Source organism: Desmodus rotundus, chromosome 3 (assembly GCF_022682495.2).
Source record: "Desmodus rotundus isolate HL8 chromosome 3, HLdesRot8A.1, whole genome shotgun sequence".
NCBI lineage: Eukaryota > Metazoa > Chordata > Mammalia > Chiroptera > Phyllostomidae > Desmodus > Desmodus rotundus.
The window spans coordinates 60,893,117-60,915,681 of record NC_071389.1 but is presented as its reverse complement, the minus strand read 5'-3'; the positions used below and the strand labels follow the sequence as shown (position 1 = coordinate 60,915,681).

Below are 22,565 nucleotides of genomic sequence, written 5' to 3'. Positions count from 1 at the left end.
GTTTTTAGAATTTAGTAAAAATTCTAACATGGATCAACATAGCAAAACATAGACCAATGATAAGAATGTCAAGGTTTATGATTAATTCAAAATCTGTACATCTGAAATCCATCAAAAGAGAATACCATAAAAGCTTATTTATGAGTCCTTTGAATATGTGTATATTCTTGTGTATGTACTCATACATGCATGTATATTCTTGAATACATGTGAATACATGTGTATATTGTTCTATGCCTGGATAGATAGATAGACAGATGATAAATACAAGAGTATTTGTATAGAAACTGTCTAGAAGGATATATTCCAAATTATTAAGATGGCTCACTCTTAATTACTTAGTTATTTTTAAGTTTAATAAACACTCATGAATCTACCAGGCAAAATGTAAGCTAGAATCTTGACAGTAACTACATTTAACCCACCTTCATGTCTTCATCATCTTCATCTTCATCATCCTCCCGAGCTGCTATTGGCTATATACCTGCGCAATATGGCAGCCACTAGTCACACGTATTTATTGAACATTTAAAATTTGACTGAAGAACTGAATTTTTAATTTCATCTAATTTTAATTAATTTAAATTTGGAAACTTGAACTGGTATAATATATGTTTCTGTTAAAACGACTTCCTTGTTTTGGTGGGACATTTCACTTAACTGTTGCATCACTCAGCATACTATTATTAAATTGAAGTTCTCCTATACATGGCCAATCTAGATGGTGTCAACAGATCAATTCAGTTCAAATGATTTTTCTTTTGCACCCATACAACGCTATAATGTGTTTGATGCAGACAGCACAAATTACAAGGATCTTTGTATGTTGTAATTGGAAATTAAGTTGGCATTGTTTCTATTTTAAATGCAATTAAATGTCTTAGTTAAAAATAAGTTTGAACGAATTTTAAAATTTTAAAAAGGAGCTATATTACCGATGCAGGATTGAGAGGAGTTGCAGAAACTAGCACTGGAACTGAACAGTACAGATAGAAGGAGATTAGCTAAAAGTATATTGGACATTGCATGATGAATAGCAATTGCGATTTGTTGCAGTAGAACAAAAGGAAAAGCTGTTTGTTGTGGTAGAGTAAAATTGATAATATTAAGAGATTTTCAGTAAATATAGTGAATTTGGTAACTTTCTTCTCAATCAAAAAGGGATTGATGAAATTAGTCTCTTGAAAGGAAAATTAAATGTCCTATGAGACATTCTGAAGTTATTTGAAAAGAATCTGAGCTTATATATTTGTCCAGCTATAAACAGCTCAGTTTCTTGAACAAAAAAGGAAATCATTTTTTGATATATATGTGGTTATATTCAGATTTGTTAGAATGTTATGAGAAAAGATTAAAAAGGTTCTTCACAAAAAATGAAAGCTTCTTCAACCAAGCCACCAAAACACTGTGTGAGGAATACAAGATTTGTTTAACATTATCTAATATCAATTGATTCAAAATCTGAAAAACACAATTACTTTTCTCCAGCTTTAGATGAATAGTACAGCATAAAAGACACTGCTCAATTAATATTTGGAGTATGCTTTGTCTCAAAAGACTCCCAAATTTATGAAGAAATAATGCCAATTTATGGCCTCAAAAATTGAAATCAATGTTTAAATATTTTAAAATATTTAAAATCTGTCAAAGAACTTCAGCTAGATTTGTAAAAATTAAATTTTATCCCGATGGATGACACTTCACACACATTAGGTATAAAAGAAAAAAATCTACATTTAATGTAATTTTAAAACAAGAGACTTATGGTTCCCTTATTGCTTCATTCTACTATATAATATTCATGTTCAGTTTTCTAAAACAGACTCTTAAAAAGTGTCATCGATATGGATGTTAAATCATTGAGTACATATTTGCAAATGCTGTGGATGAATGCCAGATAATGTAACTCTTAAAAGAAATAGAACAAAATAAATTTAATAATCTGTGTTCTTTGTCAATCCTTCTTGAATAAGTCATGGAAGAATTTTGCAAAGATTTATTGTACAGTGAAGTCCAATTGAAGATTTCATTAAAACAAAAGAAACGCTTGCCAAATATTCAATAAAAACAAAATAAAATGTCAGAGTAATTTATATTTTCTCACTGATATCAGACTATGTGTAAATGACCTAATTTGACACTCCAAAAATAAAAACAAGGAAAAGCTAATTTGTGACTTAAACAGGTACACAATTTTGTGTGGAAACAGAACCTTTTCAGAACACAATACAATAAAAATAATTTTACACATTTTTCTAACATAAATCATTTTTTTAAATTAAAGAATGATTTATTGATATTGACACACTTATAGTTGCTTATAAATGTATGCAATACCCCCTTTGAATTCAATAATAACAATATTGACATATGTATTAGTATATTTGTTTAACTTGGGCAGGAGTAGTTTTAAAACTGATAATGCTTTTCCTTCAAAGTCAAGTAAAATCTTCTATAGAAAGAAGAAATAGTTGTGTTAATGTGTATGCATATGTCAAAAGAAAATAATTTTTTGGTACTTGATTCATATTGGAACTTTTAAGTAAGTTTGGAATCACTGCAAGTATGTGTTCTATTTTTTCAGTTGTAAATTTTATGAAATCTAATTCAGATCAAATACTTCTAATGAAAATTTTGCATCCAGACTGAACAATGCTCAAAGTATAAAATATATAACAGATTTAGAAAATTTAGTACAGACATCAAAATTCCAACTAAACTATAGAACAAACAACACTCAGAACCGTCAGATGTCAAGTTGAATGGAAGTCTGACAACTACGGAATTAAAGAAACCACATCCACCCAGACTGGTAGGAGGGGTGGAGATGCGCAACAAGCTGCCCCCACATCCATGTGAGGTGGATAAAAATTTGAGAGGGGTATCTTGGGAGCAAGGAGTCCCAGCCCCACACCAGGACCCTAGCCCAGGGTTCCATTGCCAGGAAGATAAGTCCCTGTAACTTCTGGCTGCAAAAACCAGCAGGGATTATGTAGGTGGAAGAAACTTTGGGAGTCCCAAGCAGTTCATCTTAAGGAACCTACATACAGACTTAATCAGACTCACTCCCTCTGACTCAAGCACCAGGATAGCAGCTTGAAAGGCACCAGTGGCATACAGGAAGGAATTGAAGTGTCTGGCATCAAGGCAGGCGCTGGGGGACAGCTTTCTCCCAGATAGAAAGGTGGGCAGAAGCCACTGTCTCTTTTCTGAACCTTTTCCCCATAGAACCAAAGAGCTGGCAGGCAGGTGCCATATCTGAGACTCCATCAACACGGCGAACACTTTGCCCCACACTGGAGATCCTCTGATACTCTGTCCCACCCAACTTATGGGCCCACTCAAGCTGTTAACTGTGACTTTGCCATATGAATGGCTGGTCTTGACTCATGTTTCACATCTTCCTAAATCCCATCAAACAAGCAACAGCCAGCCTCAGTGAGCCCCCAGTCCCTGTACCTCTTGCTAAGTGGCCCCAGGCCCAGCACTAGCAGCAGCCTGCCTAGATTCACAGCTTGCTTTCCCCTGGGAATCTCCAAGCCCAGCACAAGTAGCAGCCATTTCAGATTGCTTTATAACTCAGGCAGGGTCGCCCCGGGCAGAACACAGGTGGGCGATGACTTTGGCTTGTACCACCCAGGAAACCACAGAGCTTATGCACCCAGGGAACAGCTATACAACACGTCAGAGCACCACCACCTTGCCCCTGCACCACTGATCCTCCACAGAGGGCAAAGTTGCTGGTCAAAGGTCACAGCCAGTCCTTGCAGCTGACTGACCTGGGTAAATCCCTCCCATTGATCTTCCAATAGTAATCAAGTCTCAACTAAAGAGGAGAGTGTACTCAGCCCACATGAAGGACACACCTCAAGGACCCAGCTTGGGTGATAGGGGAGGCTGTGTCACAGGACCCTACAGGACACCTACTATATTAGGCCACACTACCAAGACACAGAGTCAAAGCAGCTCTACCTAATACATAGAAACAAACACAGGGAGGCTGCCAAAATGAGACAAAGAAACATGGTATGAATGAAAGAATAGATCAAAAGTACAGAAAAAGAACTAAACAAAATGGAGAGAAGCAATCTATCAGATGCAGAGTTCAAAATACTGGTTATAATCATGCTAAAGGAACTTAGTGAGAACCTCAACAGCATAAAAAAGGTCCAGTCAGAAATGAAGGATAAACTAATTGAAATAAAGAAAAATTTACAGGGAAACAACAGTAGAGTGGATGAAGCCAAGAATCAAATCAACGACTTGGAACATAAGCAGCAAAAAACAACCAATCAGAACAACAAAAAGAAAAAAGAATCCAAAAGAAAAATAAGGATAGTGTGAGTAGCGTCTGGGACAATTTCAAGTGTTCCACCATTCACATCCTAGGGTTGCCAGAAAGAGAAGAGAAAGAGCAAGAACTTGGAAATCTATTTGAAAAAATAATGAAAGAAAACTTCCCTAATTTGGTGAAGGAAATAGACATGCAAGTCCCGAAAGCACAGAGAGTCCCAAACAAGATGGATGCAAAGAGGCCCACTCCCAGACTCATCATAATTAAAATGTCAAAGGTTAGAGATAAAAAGAGAATCTTAAAACCAGCAACAGAAAAGCAGTTAGTTACCTAAAAGGGAGTTCCCATAAGACTGTCAGCTGATTTCTTGAAAGAAACTTTGCAGGCTAGAAGGGATTGTTTATAAATATTCAAAATCATGAAAATCAGGGACCTACAGCCAAGATTGCTCTACCCAGAAACATATCATTTAGAATTGAAGGGCAGAAGAGCTTCCTAGACAAGAAATAACTAAAGGAGTTCATCATCACCAAACTATTATTATATGAAATGTTAAAGGGATTTATTTAAGAAAAAGGAGATCAAAACTATGAACAATAAAATAGCAATAAATACATATCTATCAACAATTAAATCTAAAAAACAAATAAGCAAATAAGAAGAACAGAGACAAAATCATGGATATGGATAGTTTTTGACAGTTTCCAGATGGGAGTAGAGCATGGGGGAATGGGTGAAAAGATGTGGAAATTAAGAAGTAGAAATAGGTAGAATAGCCATGGGTATGTAAAGTACAGTACAGGAAATGGAGTAGGTAAAGAACTTATATGCATGACCCATGGATATGAGCAATAGTGTGGGGATTGCCTTAGTGGGGTGGGGTGCTGGGTGGAGGGGATCAAAAAGAGAAAAACTGGGACAACTGTAATAGCACAATCAATAAAATATAATTTAAAAAAAGAAGAAAAAAGAAAATTTAGTATAAAAATGTAAATTATTTCATTAATAGTATGCTATATAGGTAACATATTACCATAACATTTTGGATATTTTGAGTAAAATATAAAGTATATTAAAATTAATTTCATCTGTTAAATATGACCACTAGAAAATTTTAAAATACTTATGTGGCTCAAGTGTTATTTTTATTGGGCAGCACTGCTATGTATCCAGAAATAGAATTACTGAATTATAAAATACTTAATTGTTTCACACTTGAAGATATGCCAAATTGTTTTCCAAAGTTGCTGTACAAATTTAAACTTTCATCAGTGCTGTATCCTACAAATCCATATCCTCATGATTGGTATAGTCAGATGTTAAAATTTTAGCCAAATCAATGTGCATATTACTGTGATATTGATAGAAATTTTCCTGGTCATTAATGATACTGAACACCTCTTCATATATTAATTTGCCATATATATTTCCTCTTCTGTGGAATGTTTGCTCATTTTTGCCATTTTTCTATGGCATTTTTCTGTTTATACTTTTCTTATTGATTTGTTGGTCATTACTGTTGAAGACCCTGAACATAGAATTAAGTGTACAATTTACTTACTTCTGTATTTCAGAATGTGTTCAAGAAGATCTAGGCCTTGGTGATTATCATGCTAAATCATATTGATTTATAATATTCAGAGTAATAGAGATCTAAACAAGGGTCGTGATTAGCCATCTAACAGTTCTGTGTGTGTCGAGACCAGGAGGGAAGAATAAATGAATGAAGAGAGGGAGGCAAGTCCAACGGGATGTTTGTTTAATATTGTCAAGGTAGCAGTTGTCTCTGAGACCCAATTTGTTTTCTTGGAAAAAAGACTGCAATAATATTTACCGTATCTAATGTGGCAAGGATTAAAGGAAATACGTTTGTGAAGACAATTAGCAGAATGCATGCCTCACATTGGCATTCTGGTGCTCTGTGAATGGAATACAAAGACTATCACTACTATACCACTCTACTGTCTGCAAGTGCCTTCTTTTCATCCTCACAACCCTCCATTACTACTGTATTTTACAGTCAATAGGACCAAGTCTGAGAGAAATTAAGTGATTTACTTGGTAATTATTTTTCTGTTAGTTAAGCAACAAACGCCAGGTCAAACCCGTCTTCAGAACCTGACTTGACTAAGTTGGAAGCTCTGTCCAGTGCTTTTCAATGTCATGCTCAAGTTCTCCCTGGTGTCCAAATCTGGGCTAGGAGTTCTCTTTCAACTAATGAACTGGCTAGATTTTAAAAACATAATTTCAGACTTAAGCTGAAAAGTTGCAAGAGTAGTACAAAAATCCCATATACCCATCACTTGGATTCCTTCAAATGTTTACATTTTACCATTCACTTTATCCTTCCTCTCTTTACTTCCCCTCCTCTTCTACATAAAGCAAGAGGCAGAAGAAAGAAGGCAGGGGAAGCACCAGAGTGAAATTCATGGTCTTTTTAGAGTCTTAAGCACAAATGACAAATATAAATATATAAACTAGTCCTGATACCTACAAGCCACCCTGTTACATATTCCTCATGCAGAGCTTAGCTTCGAGTGGTTCTCAATTGAGGACATTTATTTGGCAATGTTTGGAGACATTTTTGAAAAATCCTCACCCAAGTATGTTTTTACTTATTTTAGAGAAAAGGAAAGGTGAGAGACAGGGAGGGAAGGAGAGAGAGAGAGAAAGAGAGAGAGAAACATCAACTGGTTGCCTCCCATATTCGCTCTGACCAGGGATCAAACCTGCAACCTACGTATGTGCCCTGAATCCAACCCATGACCTTTTGGTGTATGGGGTAACTCTCCAATCAACTGAGCCACCTGGCCAGTGCTGGAGACATTTTTGATTGTCATGATCAGAGCGGGTGTAGTACTAGCATCTGGTGGTAGACACCAGGACAGTGCTAAACATCCTACAATGCACAGGACAACCCCCCAAACTGCAACAAAGAATTATCTGGCCCAAAATGTCAACAGTGCATAACCTGGAAAATCTTGACCTAGTGCAATTGTTCTCAGGACATCAGCATCAATAACACCACAGAACATGTGAGAAATGCAAGTTCCCAGGTCCCATCAGAGACCAAGTGAACTAGAAGCTCTGGAGGTATGTCCAACAATCTGCATTTTAACATGCCCTCCAAGTGACACAAACTCAACTTTGAAAAGTAAGTGGCCTAGTATACTTAGAACAGACATTAAAATATTCTGTGCTTATAAGAAGTACTCATATACTATTTTTGAAAGGAAAGTCCTACCTTTGTTAAATTATGGTCACATTATTAGATGTTTGCACCCATCTCCAAATCTTTAAGACAAACAAAAGACGGGCTTCCGCAGCCTCAGGGCAGCAGGAGCCGTGTTTGTAGTAGAGGTGACGGGAGGCCACTTTTGATAAGGAGGCACTGCAGTGCAGAAGAAAGGAGCTGGGCTGCAGAGCCAGCCTTAAATCTGAAACCCAGCCTGACCATTTAGTAGCTGTGAAATCTTAGAAGGCCTTTAATATTCTGGAGCTTTGGTTTTCTCAGCTATAAAATGGGAATAATAACACACCTCAAAATAGAACTAACAAGGTTTACACAAAGTGCTAGACACACAGAAGGAACTCCATAAATAGCAGCCTTGTAAAACGAAAGCTCTGATCAGAAGCATGGAGCCAGTGAATAGGGCTATTATCTTAGACTTCTTGGGAAATGACCCTTTTGTAATAGTTCCATTCCCAGTAAAGCAACTATATTTTCCATACCTAGAAAGAAAAATGGAAAGCAAAATGTAAGCCCTGATTTTGGTATATCTCAGAAATAACCTTAAGACTGTTTTATGCCTTTGGTGATTCTGCATTATAATCTTACTCTGCCCTGTCCAGTAGGTTAACCACTAATCACTTGTGGCTATATAAATGAACTGGAACTTCTATTTCTGGCTAAGATGGAGTAACAGGGGCCAGATTTACTCTTCTGCCTAAAACGACTAAAAAAATAGACAAAATATATGCAAGAATGGCACTCTATCTATGTCATTGGACATAGGCAATAAAAAAACTGATCCCTCAGGGATGGGAAACGAGCAAGGGAAACGCTGTCTAGCTACGACCTGGAGAAAGATTTTAGGCTGTGCACAGGGCACAGTCCTGGAGAAAAAACAGCTACACAGAGAGAACTCTGGTGATCTGAAGATCTCAAGTACTTAACAGAGTACTGATCATCACACACAGGCAAAGGAGTTAACTGAGGCTGGAGAAACACCGTCCACAGGAAGCAGAACAATCCTTGAAGATAATGCAGGAGTGGGAATAGTGCCTGTTTTCATCCGCAGAGAGGAAAACCTCATAATCCAGGAGCACTGGTGAGAGTGGAAAGAGGAATCTTACCTCAAAAAAAGGGGGGAAATACCCTTAGCCTAAACTATTCTTAAAAGCAAGACTTAGCAGAATCAAATTACTTGTTCCCAAGTAATGTAAGCACATCTCAGGACAAAGATCAAAAATATTTATAGGAATACAAAAATATCTAGCACCTAATGAGGTAAAATTCACAATACCAATATTCAATAAAAAATTGCCAGGAACACCACTATGGAAAAAGTATGGAGATTCCTCAAAAAATTAAAAATCACTACCGTATGTCCCAGCAATTCTGCTTCTAGGTGTTTAGCTAAAGAAAATAACAAGAGCACGAATTCGATAATATACAGGGCCCAGCACAAATAGTGCCCCTTTTTATTACATAAAAATCTTTTAATACAAAATCATAAGCATGTAATTCTGGAACATAATAATATCACACTCAATCACACCATACGCCATTTTAGGGGAAATGTTCAAATTGTTGTCCACCTCATGCGAGACATTCACATACCCTACCAACCCCACTCAATGGCGTTACTTCTGCGGGACCCTGGATATGAATCCCTCTGTTCATTGCAGAATTATTGACAATAACCAAAATTTAGAAGCTACCTAGGTATCTATAGACAGCTGAATGGATAAAGATATGGTATATATTTATATATGATGGAATATTACTCAGCAATAAAAAATAATGAAACCTTGCTATTTGAAACAACATAATGGACCTAAAGGGTATCATGCTAAGTGAAATAAGTCAGAGAAAGATAAATACCATACAATGTCATTTACATGTAGAATCTAAAAGGATAAAACAAACCAGATTCATGGAAACAGTACAAACGAATGGTTGCCAGAAGGGAGGGGGTAAAGGGATGGGTGAAAGAGGTAGCGGGGAGTAAGAAGTATAAACTTCCAGTTACAAAATAAATAAGCCAGGGAGATGTAGCACACAGCACTGGGAACACAGTCAATAATATTATAATAACTTAGGACGGTGACAGATGGTTCCTGGACTCAGTGTGGTGACCACACTGTAAGGTAAACAAATGCTGAATCACTGTGTTGTACACCTGCAACTAATATACTACGGATGTCAAGTGTAATTTAATGTAGTTTGAATAACAAAAATTACCAGGCATGCAAAGCAGAAAAATAAAACCCATAATGAGAAGAGAAATCAATCAACCGAAAACGATTGAGAAATGACAGAATAAGTAGACAAGTACATTGAAAATTTTATTATGACTGTATTTCATCTGCTCAGAAGCTAGAGGGAAGACTGAACATGTTAAGTAGAGACGTGGAAAATATAAAAAAATAATCCAAGTTTCACACTAGAGAGGGAAACTACATTGTCTGAAGTGAAAAATGTATTGGGTGGGATTAACAAGAGATTATACATTTCAGAAAAAAAATTAATGAACTTGAAGGGAAGCCAAAGAAACTATCCAAAGTGAAACACAGAGATAAAAGACGAAAAAATATTAACAGGCATTAGTGAATTGTAGGACAGTATCGAGTGATCAAGTATACCGATAATGGAAGTCCCCAAAGGAGAAGTGAGGGGAAACCAAAAAAATTGAAAAGTAATGGCTGAAAAACTTTCAAATTTGGTGAAAACTAAGGCACAGATCCCCAAAAAAGAAAACCAAAATCAATTTCAAACACCAGAAAGATGACAAAAACTACACCGAATCTCATAATCAAACTGCTTAAAAATTAATGACAGAGGAAAAGTAGAAGCAGACAGGAAAAAAAGAGACATTATGTACAGAAGAAGAAAGATAAGAAAAAGATTAAGTGTTTTCTCTTTAGATCAGGGAACAAAACTAGGATGTGTAATGTCACCAATTCTATTCAGCTTTTCATTGGAGGTCTTATCGCTTGTAATAAGGTAGGAAAGAGAAATAAAAGGCATCCACATTGGTAAGTAAAACTTTCTTTACTCATAAGACATAATTGTCTATGTTAAATACCAAAGACCTACTAGAAGCTTTAAGTGAGTTTAGCAAGGTTGTAGGATACAAGGTAGATATAAAAGAATCCACTGTGTTTCTAGAGAGTAGCAACAAGCAATTAAAAATTAAAACTTAAAAAGCAACACCATTTATCACAGAATAAAAATATGAAATATGTAGGGGTGTACAAAACCTGCACATTGAAAACAACAAAACAGTGCTGAGAGAAATTAAAGAAGACCTAACTAAATGGAGAGAAATGCTGTGTTAATGAGTTGGAAAATACAATGTTGTTAAAAATGTCAGTTCTCCCTCAATTGATATAATTCAATGCAATGACAATCAAATCACCAGTAGGCATTTTTTTTGTGGGTGGAAATTGACAACCTGATTCTAAAGTTCATATGAAAATGCAAAGGACCTAGGAGAGGCGAAACAAGTTTGAGAAAGAACAAAGTTGGATGGATAGCACAAACTGATGTTAAGATCTATTATAAAGCTATAGTTAACAAAATAGTGTTGTATTGGCATGTATACAAAAGTATCAATGGAATAAAATAGTGACTCCAGAAATAGATTCACACATATATGATCAATCAATTTTTCAACAAACAATTCAATAAATGCTAGAATAACTGGATATCCACAGGCAACAAAACCACCACCACCATCAACATAAATGCTGTTATCCTCATCTCATACTGTACACAAAAATTAATGAAAAAAATCATAGGCCTGCACCTAAGAAATCATAAGAGAAAATATTTGTGACCTTGGGTTAGGCAAATATTTCTTAGATGTGACACTAAAAACACTATCGATAAAATTTAAAAATTGATAAACTGGACTGCATCAAAATGAAAATCTTCTACACTTTGAAAGACACTAAAGAGGGAATGAAAAGTCAAATCACATAGTATAAGAAAATATTTTCAAATTATGTTCATGAGGATAGAGAACTGGAATGCTCACGCACTGCGGGTGGAAATGTAAAATAGGACAACCACTTTAGAAAATAGTTTGGCAGTTTCTTAAAATGTTAAATTTACACCTACCACACAGCCCAGTCATCCCACTCCTAAATATTTATCCAAGAGAAATAAAAGCATATGTCCACACATAGACCTGTACACAAATGGTCAAAGCACCTTTACTTCTAATACCTAAAAAATGTAAACAACCCAAGTCTACCAACAAGTGTATGGATAAATAATGAACAAATTATTACATATCCACACAATGAAATATTACTCAGCAATAAAAAGTAATGAACTCTCAGTACTCACTATGACATGAATGAATCCCACGTTAATCATTCTGGGTGAATGAAACTAGACCCCCTCCCCGCTGAAAAAAAAGTACTTTCTGAATAATTCCATTTGTGTAAAATTGTAGAAAAAGCAAACTAATCTATAGTAACACATAAGTGGTTGCCTGGGAATACACAGGCAGGGAAGGGAGGAGGGGTGGGAGGTGGAGAATACAAAGGACTATGAGGAAACTTTGGAGGTGATGGGTATATTCGTTATCTTAATTGTAATGGTTTCATGGGTGTATACAGCTGTCAAAACCTATCGAATTTCACATTTTAAACACATGTAAGTTTATTATATACAATTATATTTCAGTAAAGCTGTTAACTCTTAAAATTGATTAAAATTGAATAAAATTAAAAGTTCAGCTCATCAGTTACCCTAGTCACATTTCATGTTTTTGACAGCCACACGTGGCTAGCGGCTACATTCCGGACAGCACAGAACAGAACTCTGCCGTGGACGCTCAAGCCCCGTGGCACAGCGCTGCTGTAACGCACGCACTAAAGAGCTGTGCCTTCCGTTTCTCCTACATCTACCTACCCCGAACTTCAGGGATGGGAATAAGGACGGCGTTGCGGCACTCATATAAATTATCTGAGAATTCTAAAAAGCAGATTTTATTAAGTTTAATGTAACTGTAATGGACAACATGCCTTCTGTTTGCGAACACATACAGCACAGTGTTCCTCGTTCAGACATCACACCTTCTACGGACTGCATTTAATTAGCTCCCTCCAAAGCTCAAGTTGAAGGCAGTTTTAAAATAAATGACATGGAAGGAAATGAAACAGATAACATCACTTTGGAACTTTATCCTTGTAATCAAACTGGTTATTATCTTCAATAAAACTCCTAAAGGAGAATATATAATTTTTTCAGATACTCAGATATCTTTGTGAGTTAACTTTTTGTTCTGCTTCAGAATATGCTACATAATGCAACTGAATTTTCCTATGTAAAAAACATCAAGCATATAACTCACAATAAATACAATCAGACATGTCAAATGTGAGAACAGACGTTAAAATAGAATGCTACGGTATGCACTGACATCTTCCACATTCAAAGAAAAGTTCATAAAATTAGCACAGGAAAGTTGGTAAAACTTAGTATTCTCACTGAAGCTTTTTTCCTTCATTATAGCTCTCAGTTTTGAGAGAGGTGATTTTATTTAAAAGATCTGAACTCTATTTTCTGTCCCCCCCTTGTAGCCTATGGGCTTGGAAAGCAGAGTATGTCTGCTTGATGGTTTTTTAAAATTTTTATACAGAGAATGCAGGGCTGAAATCCTGAACCATCCCTGTTCCAAAGCTTGATCCACTAACCCTTTTTGCACAGTTTGATGTCTGAGTCATCTGTCTTAGAAATGGAATATGGAAAAAGGCAACTGGGGTTAAGGGTGAGAAAGGAGGCTGGTGGCCAGTGCAGACCAACCAGGACAAGATGAGCCCAAACAGTGCCTTGTAGGAGATAAGCAAGAAGTATAAAAATAGAAACCAAGTCCCTCTGTTTGCAGAAGCAAAACTCACAAGCCAGTTTCACTTACTTTTTTACACCGACAGAGCCATTTTCCTTGTTTTCCATGTCAACAGATAGCATGGGAAGGCTGCAGGGTTCCTTTACTTCAGCAACTAATTAATAAGGGAGAAAAGCTTGTGTTTAATTCTTAGAAAGTGAGAGACGAATATATATTCTGAATCGGAAACATAATGGTTCCTTTTACAGCTTCACACCAGTTCACGTATGTTTGTTTAAATCTCCAGTTCCCTCAGCGATTGGAGAGATGTGATTAAACCTAAAGCACTGGAGGAGACGGATAGGGGTGCTTTCCTCTGTACTGGCACTCCCTGCCTTGACAATAAGCATTTGCAAATGAAATTGAATCCTTGTTCAAAACAAGTTCTGTGTGAACTGGCACAGCTTCCTCTGGGTGCAAGCTCTCACTTAAGACACTGCAACTCACAAATTGAGGCAAAGTGGAGAAAAACAATCCCCCTTTCCCTGCCCCTTTCCACCATGGGCTGTGTTTCTTTTTTCTTATTGCATTTGGTTGGGTTTTTTTTTTGTTCATTCCCTCTCTTTCTATATTTTTTTCGTAACAATGCCAAAGAGCACTTAAAGCTTTTGTTAGCAAGTATCCCCCTACCTCACACACTCTCAGGGAAAGCCTCACAAACCGTGAGATGGCCACGCTTTGATAACACTGGAAGCTCACAAAAATGTCAGATAGCCTTTAGCACGGAAAGGTGGTGCTAGGATGTGTGTGAGAGAGGGTAGGCAGCTAATTAGATTTATGTAAAAATCACCAGAACATTCAAGGAGATATAATAGCATCCATCACTTTGTCTTTTTGTTTAGTAGGATGAGCACTGTGAAAAAATAAAAACCCTCCGCAACTAATATGCAATTAGCAAGATGAAAAAGCTATGAACAAAACTGCTTAAAAAAAAAAGAAACTATTTCTGAAACGTGCTTGCTCTTCTACAGCTGAAGCCATAAATTAAATACATTTCCTCTCAAATCACTTTATACTTCGGCACCCCTCCCTCTAGGGATTACTCTGACACGACAAGTGCACCATTTAGTATATTCACAAGATTTTATCACTGTTAGAGAAGTAGATGATTAACAAATAATACTGTAAGTGTGGGATAATCTTCACTCCTCACACACACACACACACACACACACACACACACAAACTTCCAGTCGCTAAAGCACTGAGAGCATTCACAGAGAAACCCAGCATCGCGTATACATATAGGCATTAACATACATTCACACACCGTCACAGAGGAGACAGAAGATAGTGCTGCTGCTCCATGCCAAAAGAATGATTTCACTTCAGTTGGAAACTGTTAGCATATTCACCATTTTCTAGGCATCTCAGAAAACAAAACAAAACAAAACACTCACAATGATACTCTCTAACACCACACTACATTGTCTTATTATTATTATTTTCTTTTTTTTTTTTGTGGAAGAGTAAAAAGAAAACCTACCTAGAAGCAACTAAAACATGTCATTTTTTATAGGCTTATCAAGAACAGCCAAAGAAACCCCAATGTTTTCTTTCACAAAGTAGGCTGGCAAAGGAATTCAATAAGGAGGTACAATTTGACACAGTGAAATAAAACCAGGCTGGCTCTGAGCCAACATGACGTTAGGAATCACACACAAGCTGCACCAACTGCCTTCTGGTTCATGGCTGACTTTTTAAAGCTACAGTGTGCCCGTTCACTTTTGCAAACTACCTTCAGCCCAATTAGTGGAAGTGAATGAATCCCGAGTACAAGAACTGCACAATTCTCCCTACACCTCTCCTGCACAAAGAAAAACAAGCTGCATCAGTAGCTCATTTTCGCCCTCCCCTGCATGGTTGCTGCATGTTTGCTATTGTTCTGAACATGAATGTCATGCTTCAAACTCTTTTTCTCCCCAGTGGGAGAAAAAACATAAAAGAAGAGAAAGAACCTAGTGCTTATGCACTATAACCAGTGAACACGCAGAAGCTGCAGTCCAGCGTTTCTCTTTTTTCCTAATAGAGACTTGTATACAAAGTTCCCAGGGCTGGCTTTTAAGCAATCTCTTTGTGAGGATAAGGAAAGCACTGCCCAGCAGAAAATCCTTTTACTTCATTATGCAGGAAATAACATATTTCAGAGGATGCAAAGTAGATGACCAGCTCTCCGAACACCCACATTCTTTTATTTTGGTATTCATCCTACCAGATGAAGTTAGCAAAAATTAAAAATGAAGCAAACTTTATTCTCCAAAACAATTAGTTCTGGGAGGTTTAATTTTAACTGTGTATCCCAGCTGCAGAGAAAAGCATAATTCCATACATTCAATTCATGCTTATTATCTATGAGCACCTGGTACTTTATTAATTATATATGAAAAAGAAGACATTATGCCAACCCTCAAATTCATAGTATCTTCCACCATCCTAAATCCAAATTCAGGAAATTGGGAGGTGGAGCGGAGACTGGGCATGGTCTTTCGGTGAAGTTACCCTGATCAGTCTCACAGTTTTCTTGCTTGGCTGGACACAAGGCTGGAGACAAACATTCCCATTCCACAAACATACTGCAGACACATGAACCACATAGCTGCCAACATGGGGACACTCGTAGGCCAAGACATGAACAAAACCACTCAAGACAGGGCAGAGAACACAAGTTCCCCAGAAGGGTCCTAGAAAAAGTCATCTGCTGCTGCAATACTGTTTAGATTTCAGGCAGAATTGAGGAGAAATCTGTGGGTCACCCTTTCCCTTAGAATTGTTTAAGGTCACTAGATCAGGAGCTATGATCTAAATTTGCAAACTGAATGTTTTTTTCTCTTACTTATTCCAGGAATGATATCAGAAATTTTGAACTTCTTGAAAAATCATTGCTGAGCAAGGTTTCTCTCCTGCCATCCTTGCCATTGCCCCCTTGAAAAAGCAAGCAATGATTTGTGTGACACTTCCAAGTGTTCATGTATTTCCGAGCATAATTTATTGAGCAAGGGTCAAATAGGTGGGTCTCTCACCATCGCTGATCAAAATGATGAACTCCTCTGGAGATACAGAGCTCTTTCACCAACAGATTTTATAATGCTTTTGGAATTGATCTGAAATTCTTGAACTGTTCTTCAACTAAACTCAAATGGAACAGGGGAGGGCTGTGAGTCCTGGGGGCAAGGAAGGTGGCTTGACAGTACTATCACGCCCCTCCTCAGAGCAAAAGCAGAGTCAGCTCTACTCTTGAAAGGAGGGGCAATGAAAACGTGGTCACACCCAACTCTTCCTTAGACACAATCACGGGAAGAAGGATTCTGTGAAGATTCTCCAAGAATTTCTTCCTACATATAGAAGAGAACATCCCCTCCCGTCTTGCCTGCTGTGATCAAAGTTTGCCTGAGATGAGAGTAAGGGTTTATAAGTTATAGGAAATAATCCCATTTCATAAATAATGAGCCACAAAGGCATTCTAAATTCTGACACTAGGAGGTTTCACCCATGAACTGGTTTCTAACTTTGGAATAAAATGACATTTGTGGGTATAAGTATATATACTAGTGCTCACCCACTTCCTCTCCACTCCCTTCAACAAACTAATATTAACCTTCTTTTCTGCTAATAAAAATGATATGTATGTACTGTGTATGGTGTTTGTGGTGTATAGCACAAATGGTGTAATGCACAAGGTGGGGACCAAAAAAAAAAAAATCCGACTTGGAATTATCTTCTGGAGGGTGGGCCCCTTGCAGCACAGGCTTCCCCAGCTAGGTGCCTGTTCTAGGAGCCCATCTGCATCAGTGCACCATCAGGCATTGTTGTGAGAGGCTGCATTTGGCTTCAGTAATTTTTTTCAAGACTCTTTCAAGGCATTTGCCCAGTTCATGATGGGTGATTTATGAGCGTACCTGTCCACACTGCACTGTGTTCAGTAGTTTTTGACCAAAAATGGTGTGACTCCCAGGCCCCACCCTCCCTATTCACCAGGTCAGAGTGACTTCTTTTTTGTTTCCCCAGAAGAAAAAAAGTCCTCAAAGGTAAATGCTTTGCTGATGTGGAAGAGGTGAAACAAAAAAGATGGCAAAAGCACTAAGTGGCATCAAAATTGAAGAGTTCAAAACTATTTTGAGCCATGGAAGTCTGGATAGGTGTACTGCATCAAATGGAGAGCACTTTGAAGGTGACTGAAGTTTAAACATGTAAGAATAAATTCACAATTTTTCATAATTCTGGCTTTTGGGTCCCCTCTCAGATGTGTGTGCAATGTGTGTGAGGAGCGTAATTTTAGGCTACGTCAGTGTGTGCGGCTGTTGCACCTGTTTGTGGTGTGTGTAATGTGTGTATGTTTGCAGAATGTGTAGTGTCCATGATGTGTGGTAGTATAGGGTGTGAGAGATGCAAACAAACAAGACCCTCCGATCCAGGCTACTACGGACAGTGCTAAAATACCTCCGTTGGTCCTCGTGTTGGGATTCTGGAGCAGAACTTTTGAGCACACTTGGGAAGGGGCTCAGATGAGGTGGGGGGGATGGGTCAGAAAGGGACCGAAACGGGGCGCCTCCCTCACGCTTCTTTTATTGATCAGGAGTCATCCCCAGAGAGAGCAGCCTTGCCCAGAAAGCCAGTGACATTCCACAGGTACCACCGCTCCTGCTTCCCGCCCGAATCGGCCCTCGAGTGTCCAGCCCACACCACAGCGCAGACCTGGGTCCATATGGCTGCTGAACAAATCTCGAAAGTCTCCCGAGGGCATGGCAGAGTTCAGCGGTCCCCAAAAGCGGCTCAAGGGAAAGTGAGGAGTGGCCTGGAGACGGGGCGCTGGGTGCAGGTCAGAGGGCAGGAGAGAGGACGCCAGAAAGCCTCTTGGACCCGCGGCGCCCTCCGAAAGCCAAGAGTCGCTTGTGGCACCGGCGACAGAGGGAAAAGTTTCTGGTCAAGACTTTCAAGAACGAACGGTTCGTTTTGAGTTTGGGGGTCCCCCGGGGCAGCCTGTCTTTGGAACGGGAGCGTGGTCCCAGCCGAGCCGCGCCACCCCCGGCTCCATCCCGCGAACTCTACTCCGCAGCCTCCGCCGGCCGGGCACGCTTCTGCCCCCAGTTCCACTCCAGGGTGACACGCTCGTGGGTGCAACAAGCTGAAGAGGCACCAGACACACAGCAGAGACGAGGGAGGGTTTTTATTGGGATTTTCTTCGTTTCCTTTCACCCTGGAGAGGGGGTAGCGTGGGGGCGTTCCCACAGCACTCGCAGCACTAGTGGATCACTCACCTCTCCGCATGGCCGTTGCCGGGAGGGTCTACCCGGCGCAGAGACCGTCGGACGCTGAGCACCCAGCCCCGGAGCGGCCGGCGGGGCGCGCGCGGCACGCCGGGACTTGTAGTCCTCTCCGGGCTGGCGGGGCGGGGCGGGGCGGGGCGGGGCGGGGCGGGGCGGGGCGGGGGTCGGCTGCGGGGCCCCCGGAACCGGGAAGGCCAGGGAGTGAAGTGATGGGAATAGCCTGGAGAAGGGGCCTTGTGAATGTAAGGGAGGACAGTTTTAAGAACTTAAATCCCCCAGGGACTGGGGGAGGGGAACACTCCTAGAAAGACTTTTATAATGGGGAGTTCCAGACGAAAACCACGTTTTATTCAGCGGGTTTTGGCAGTAATGAGAAAGCGATTTCCCAGGCCAAGTTTATGTTATTTAGGGCCTTACTTATTCTTTCACCCCCAGCGCACACGTGGCATTCCTGCTGGAGACACCAATGCTGTTACAGAGAACTGAATTGAAGCCCCGGATATGCAGCGGGAGGGCAAATCATTGCACCTTACATTTGTGGGACACTGTACGGTGTCTGATTTAGTATACAGAACCATCAAGCAACAAAGAGGCAGAGAAAAACTCAAGATGCAGGTGTTTCTTTTTTGTTAGCATCTACCAAGGTTGGACCCACTCACATTCCATTTCCTTCCAGAACCCTCTCTTGGGGGGAGGGAGGGAGGAGCTGCAGACTGATGTGGTGGGGAGGTGAAAGAAGAGGAACCTGCTGTGAAGGACTTTCTTGAAATAGCTGAGGAATAAGTCCTTGTTAAATAAGGATGTAAGTAAAACCAAAAGAAGAACCTGTGGATTGGAAGAATAGAGTGGGAAGGGAAAGGCAGGTGGGGTAAGGATAGACTGAATAGAACATTGTGATTAGTCTAGAGGCCATAGCAAAAGTTGTGTACATATTTTTTAAAACAAAAACAAACAAGTTTTAGAAGCCAGATGGACCCGGAATTTGGTGGTGTCACTTCAGAGCTACCTCTGTGATCTTCGGTAAGTTATTTAACCTCCCAAACCTCATCTTTAAGATTTAAATAATAGCTCCCACTTTATGATGTGGCTGTGTGGATTAAAGGACGTGGAAAGCACTTTGTATAGTGTAATTATTATTATTTATTATTAATTAAATAAATAAAATTCAAAGTATATTAATATTATTGTAGTATGTAAATATTGTTTATACTTATTATAAGCCAGGAACTATACTAAGTATAAATAATATTATTTACTTATACTATTATTATCTGCAGAAACTCCTTTTGTGGAAGCATCGAAAGATAAATTGAAGTGAAAGTACCAGTTCGGAGGCTGTGACAATATTCTAAGTTCTGGGTAATGATAGCTTGAAGTACAGGGACACAAAGGAAGCAGTTATGAGACACTTCAGAGGGAAAAATGGACAGAGCAGTGCAGTCAATTGGATGTGGGGAAAGAGGACTAGAGAATCAAAGAGGGTTGTCATTTTTAGATTAAGTGGATGATGTTGTCATTTACATAAATAGGTACAACTGACAGAAAAACATGGTTTGGAGGAAAATGACTAGTTTGATGTTGGACATGTGTATATGAATGGCAAAGTGGCATTTGGGAGTGTGGATTTGGATATCCTGTATAGCATGGAACTTTGAGAGTCAATTACTTAGGAGAGGTAGTAGAAGATCAGGTGGAGAGGAAAAAGGAAAGGCAGCAGAGACGGGCAGGGGGAGGTAAGGAGTTAGACAGTGACACCAGGCAGGAACTGGGGGAGAGGGGAAAGGGAAACTGCAAGAGTGCGGTGACAGGCGGCCCAGGGGGTGAGTGGAGTGAGGAGGAGTCCCTGGACGGGTCAGACACTACAGGGAGGTAGCCAATGACAGCAGAATAGAGACCACGGGATGTACAAATCAAGAGTCTGTTGGGATGGAAGGGCCTCCCGGAGTTGTTTTGAAACTTACCAGAGTGATTTTGCTTGCCCCAGTGATTGCAGAGGGGAAACGACTAGAATGCAGTTGGTCAGCCAAAGACACTAAACATACTTGCATTGCTCAGGACCGTCCCGCACGGCAAAGAGTTGTCCTGCATCCTGTGTGACTTGACTCTCCCACTGCTCCTTAATGTAGATGGAAAACCTGTTTGTATTTGCCTGAGCCTAGAATCTTTTTCATATATAAAGTGTTTTCCACACAGTTTGAGACATATTAAATTTTCCTGGAGTGTGGTGGTATTTTCTTGGAATTTTCAGGACTAATACTGCCCATTTTGTGGCTATTTTATGGCGATTCTAAAGGTGGATGCAAGCATCTGACTGTTTTACTGTGTCTTTTAGTTTAGGCTTGCCTGAGCAGTTCCGTGTTGAATCACACATTTACTTTGTCCTCTGTTATAGTTAAGGCTATAGCTTTGAATTTTTAAAAATTACGTGTGTAGGTACCTTCCTAATGTTAAACAGAATATTATCCCAACTTTGTTATTAAAAGGGCATTAGGTTTAACAGGGCTGAGAACCATTTATTCAGTAAGTCAATAAATATCATTTAGGTGCTAACTATGTGCTAGGTACCATTCTAGTTACTTGAGATGTATCAACAAATAAAACAGAAGAAGTTTACTGCCCTTATGGAGCTTATATTCTAATGTGAGTGTAGGAGAGGCAGACATTAAATAAGAAACATAAATTAAGTAGATTCTTTGGTATATTCGAAAGGGATTTATTATAAAAAAAATAAAGCAGGATAAAGGAGATTGGAAATGCAGGAGAGAGTGTGGGTTGAAATGTTAAATATTATGATCAGGGTAAGCTTTATTGAGAAGGTAACATACCAGGAAAGATCTGGAGTGGTAAGAGAATTTTCTGGTGGATTTCTGAGAGAAGAACATTCCAGAAAGAGAGAACAGTTAGGCATAGGTCTCAAGGTGAGTGTGTGCCTGGGGTTTTCAAGAAATACCACGGATGCTGATGTGTGGCTGGGCTGGAGAGAGTAGGGCGTGGGAGGACTCAGGACCAAGACTGGGTTGGGACAGGTGATGTGGGACTTGTAGGGCATTGCGACAGCTTCAACTTTCACACTGCACGAAATGAGCAGCTGCTGGAGAGTTTTGGGCAGAGAAATGACATGATCAGGAATAATTTTCAAAGCATTATTCTGGCTGCTCTATCCAGGGTGGATCATAGAGAGCAAATGGTAAAGTGAATAGGCGAGGAGCTATGACAGTAATCCAGGCAAGAAATACCAGGGCCTTGATCCGGAGTGGTAGCAATGAAAAGTAGAGTGAGAGAGGAACCCTGAATACCAGGAGGCACAGTGGAAGAATTTCAGGGGTTGGGGAGGGCCGCAAGATGGAGAGAGATTAGGGGCTGAGAGTTTGCTGAGAGTTTGAGAGTCTGGGGCTTCTTGAGGTGACTGACATAAACAGGGATACAGGGGATATTGAAATCAGTTTCAGAGGAGTGAAGAAATATTAAAATGGTGGTGGAGACTGTGAGTGTGGGGAATAGAGATGAGTGTTTGGGTTCCCTGGCTCTGGCGTTGGAGACGAAGAGGTCTGATAATCAATGGACTCCTGATCCATGTTGGTGGAATGTCGAAGGCCTGGGGAAGGGAGGACTCAGTCCGGGGCAGTGCTCACTCATGACTTCTGCAAGGAGAAGACCTGACTTTTGCAGAGCGTGTAGTCTCCACTTCTGCCCCTGATCTTTCTGATGAAGTTAACCCCTTTGATGGAGCTTGGGATTGGGGAACAAGCTGGAAACTACTGTAAGTACAAAAGCATATAAACAATAGTGATCCAATAAAATACACATCCACAAGGTGGATTGTAATTGTAGCAATGGAAGCTGTGATATAGAATTTTGGCAAAGAAGATCAGCAGGAAGCTG

General features: G+C 39.5%; 1 protein-coding gene across 2 annotated transcripts in view; it reads right to left on the bottom strand.

Moving 5' to 3' along the window:
• Nucleotides 1-18,821, bottom strand: part of SAMD13 (sterile alpha motif domain containing 13) — a 51,456-nt gene extending 32,635 nt beyond the window's left edge. The window contains exons 1-2 of one of the 2 annotated variants that reach the window (XM_024565564.4): nucleotides 18,675-18,821; nucleotides 13,450-13,534 (exon numbers count right to left, since the gene is read on the bottom strand). In XM_024565564.4, coding sequence (XP_024421332.1) covers nucleotides 13,450-13,534; nucleotides 18,675-18,684 — 95 coding nt within the window. In that variant the 5' untranslated portion in view covers nucleotides 18,685-18,821. Of the gene's footprint in view, nucleotides 1-13,449; nucleotides 13,535-14,905; nucleotides 15,024-18,674 lie in introns of those variants that run through there. The other variant, XM_024565565.4, reaches the window with a different exon arrangement.
• Nucleotides 18,822-22,565: the final 3,744 nt, after the last annotated feature.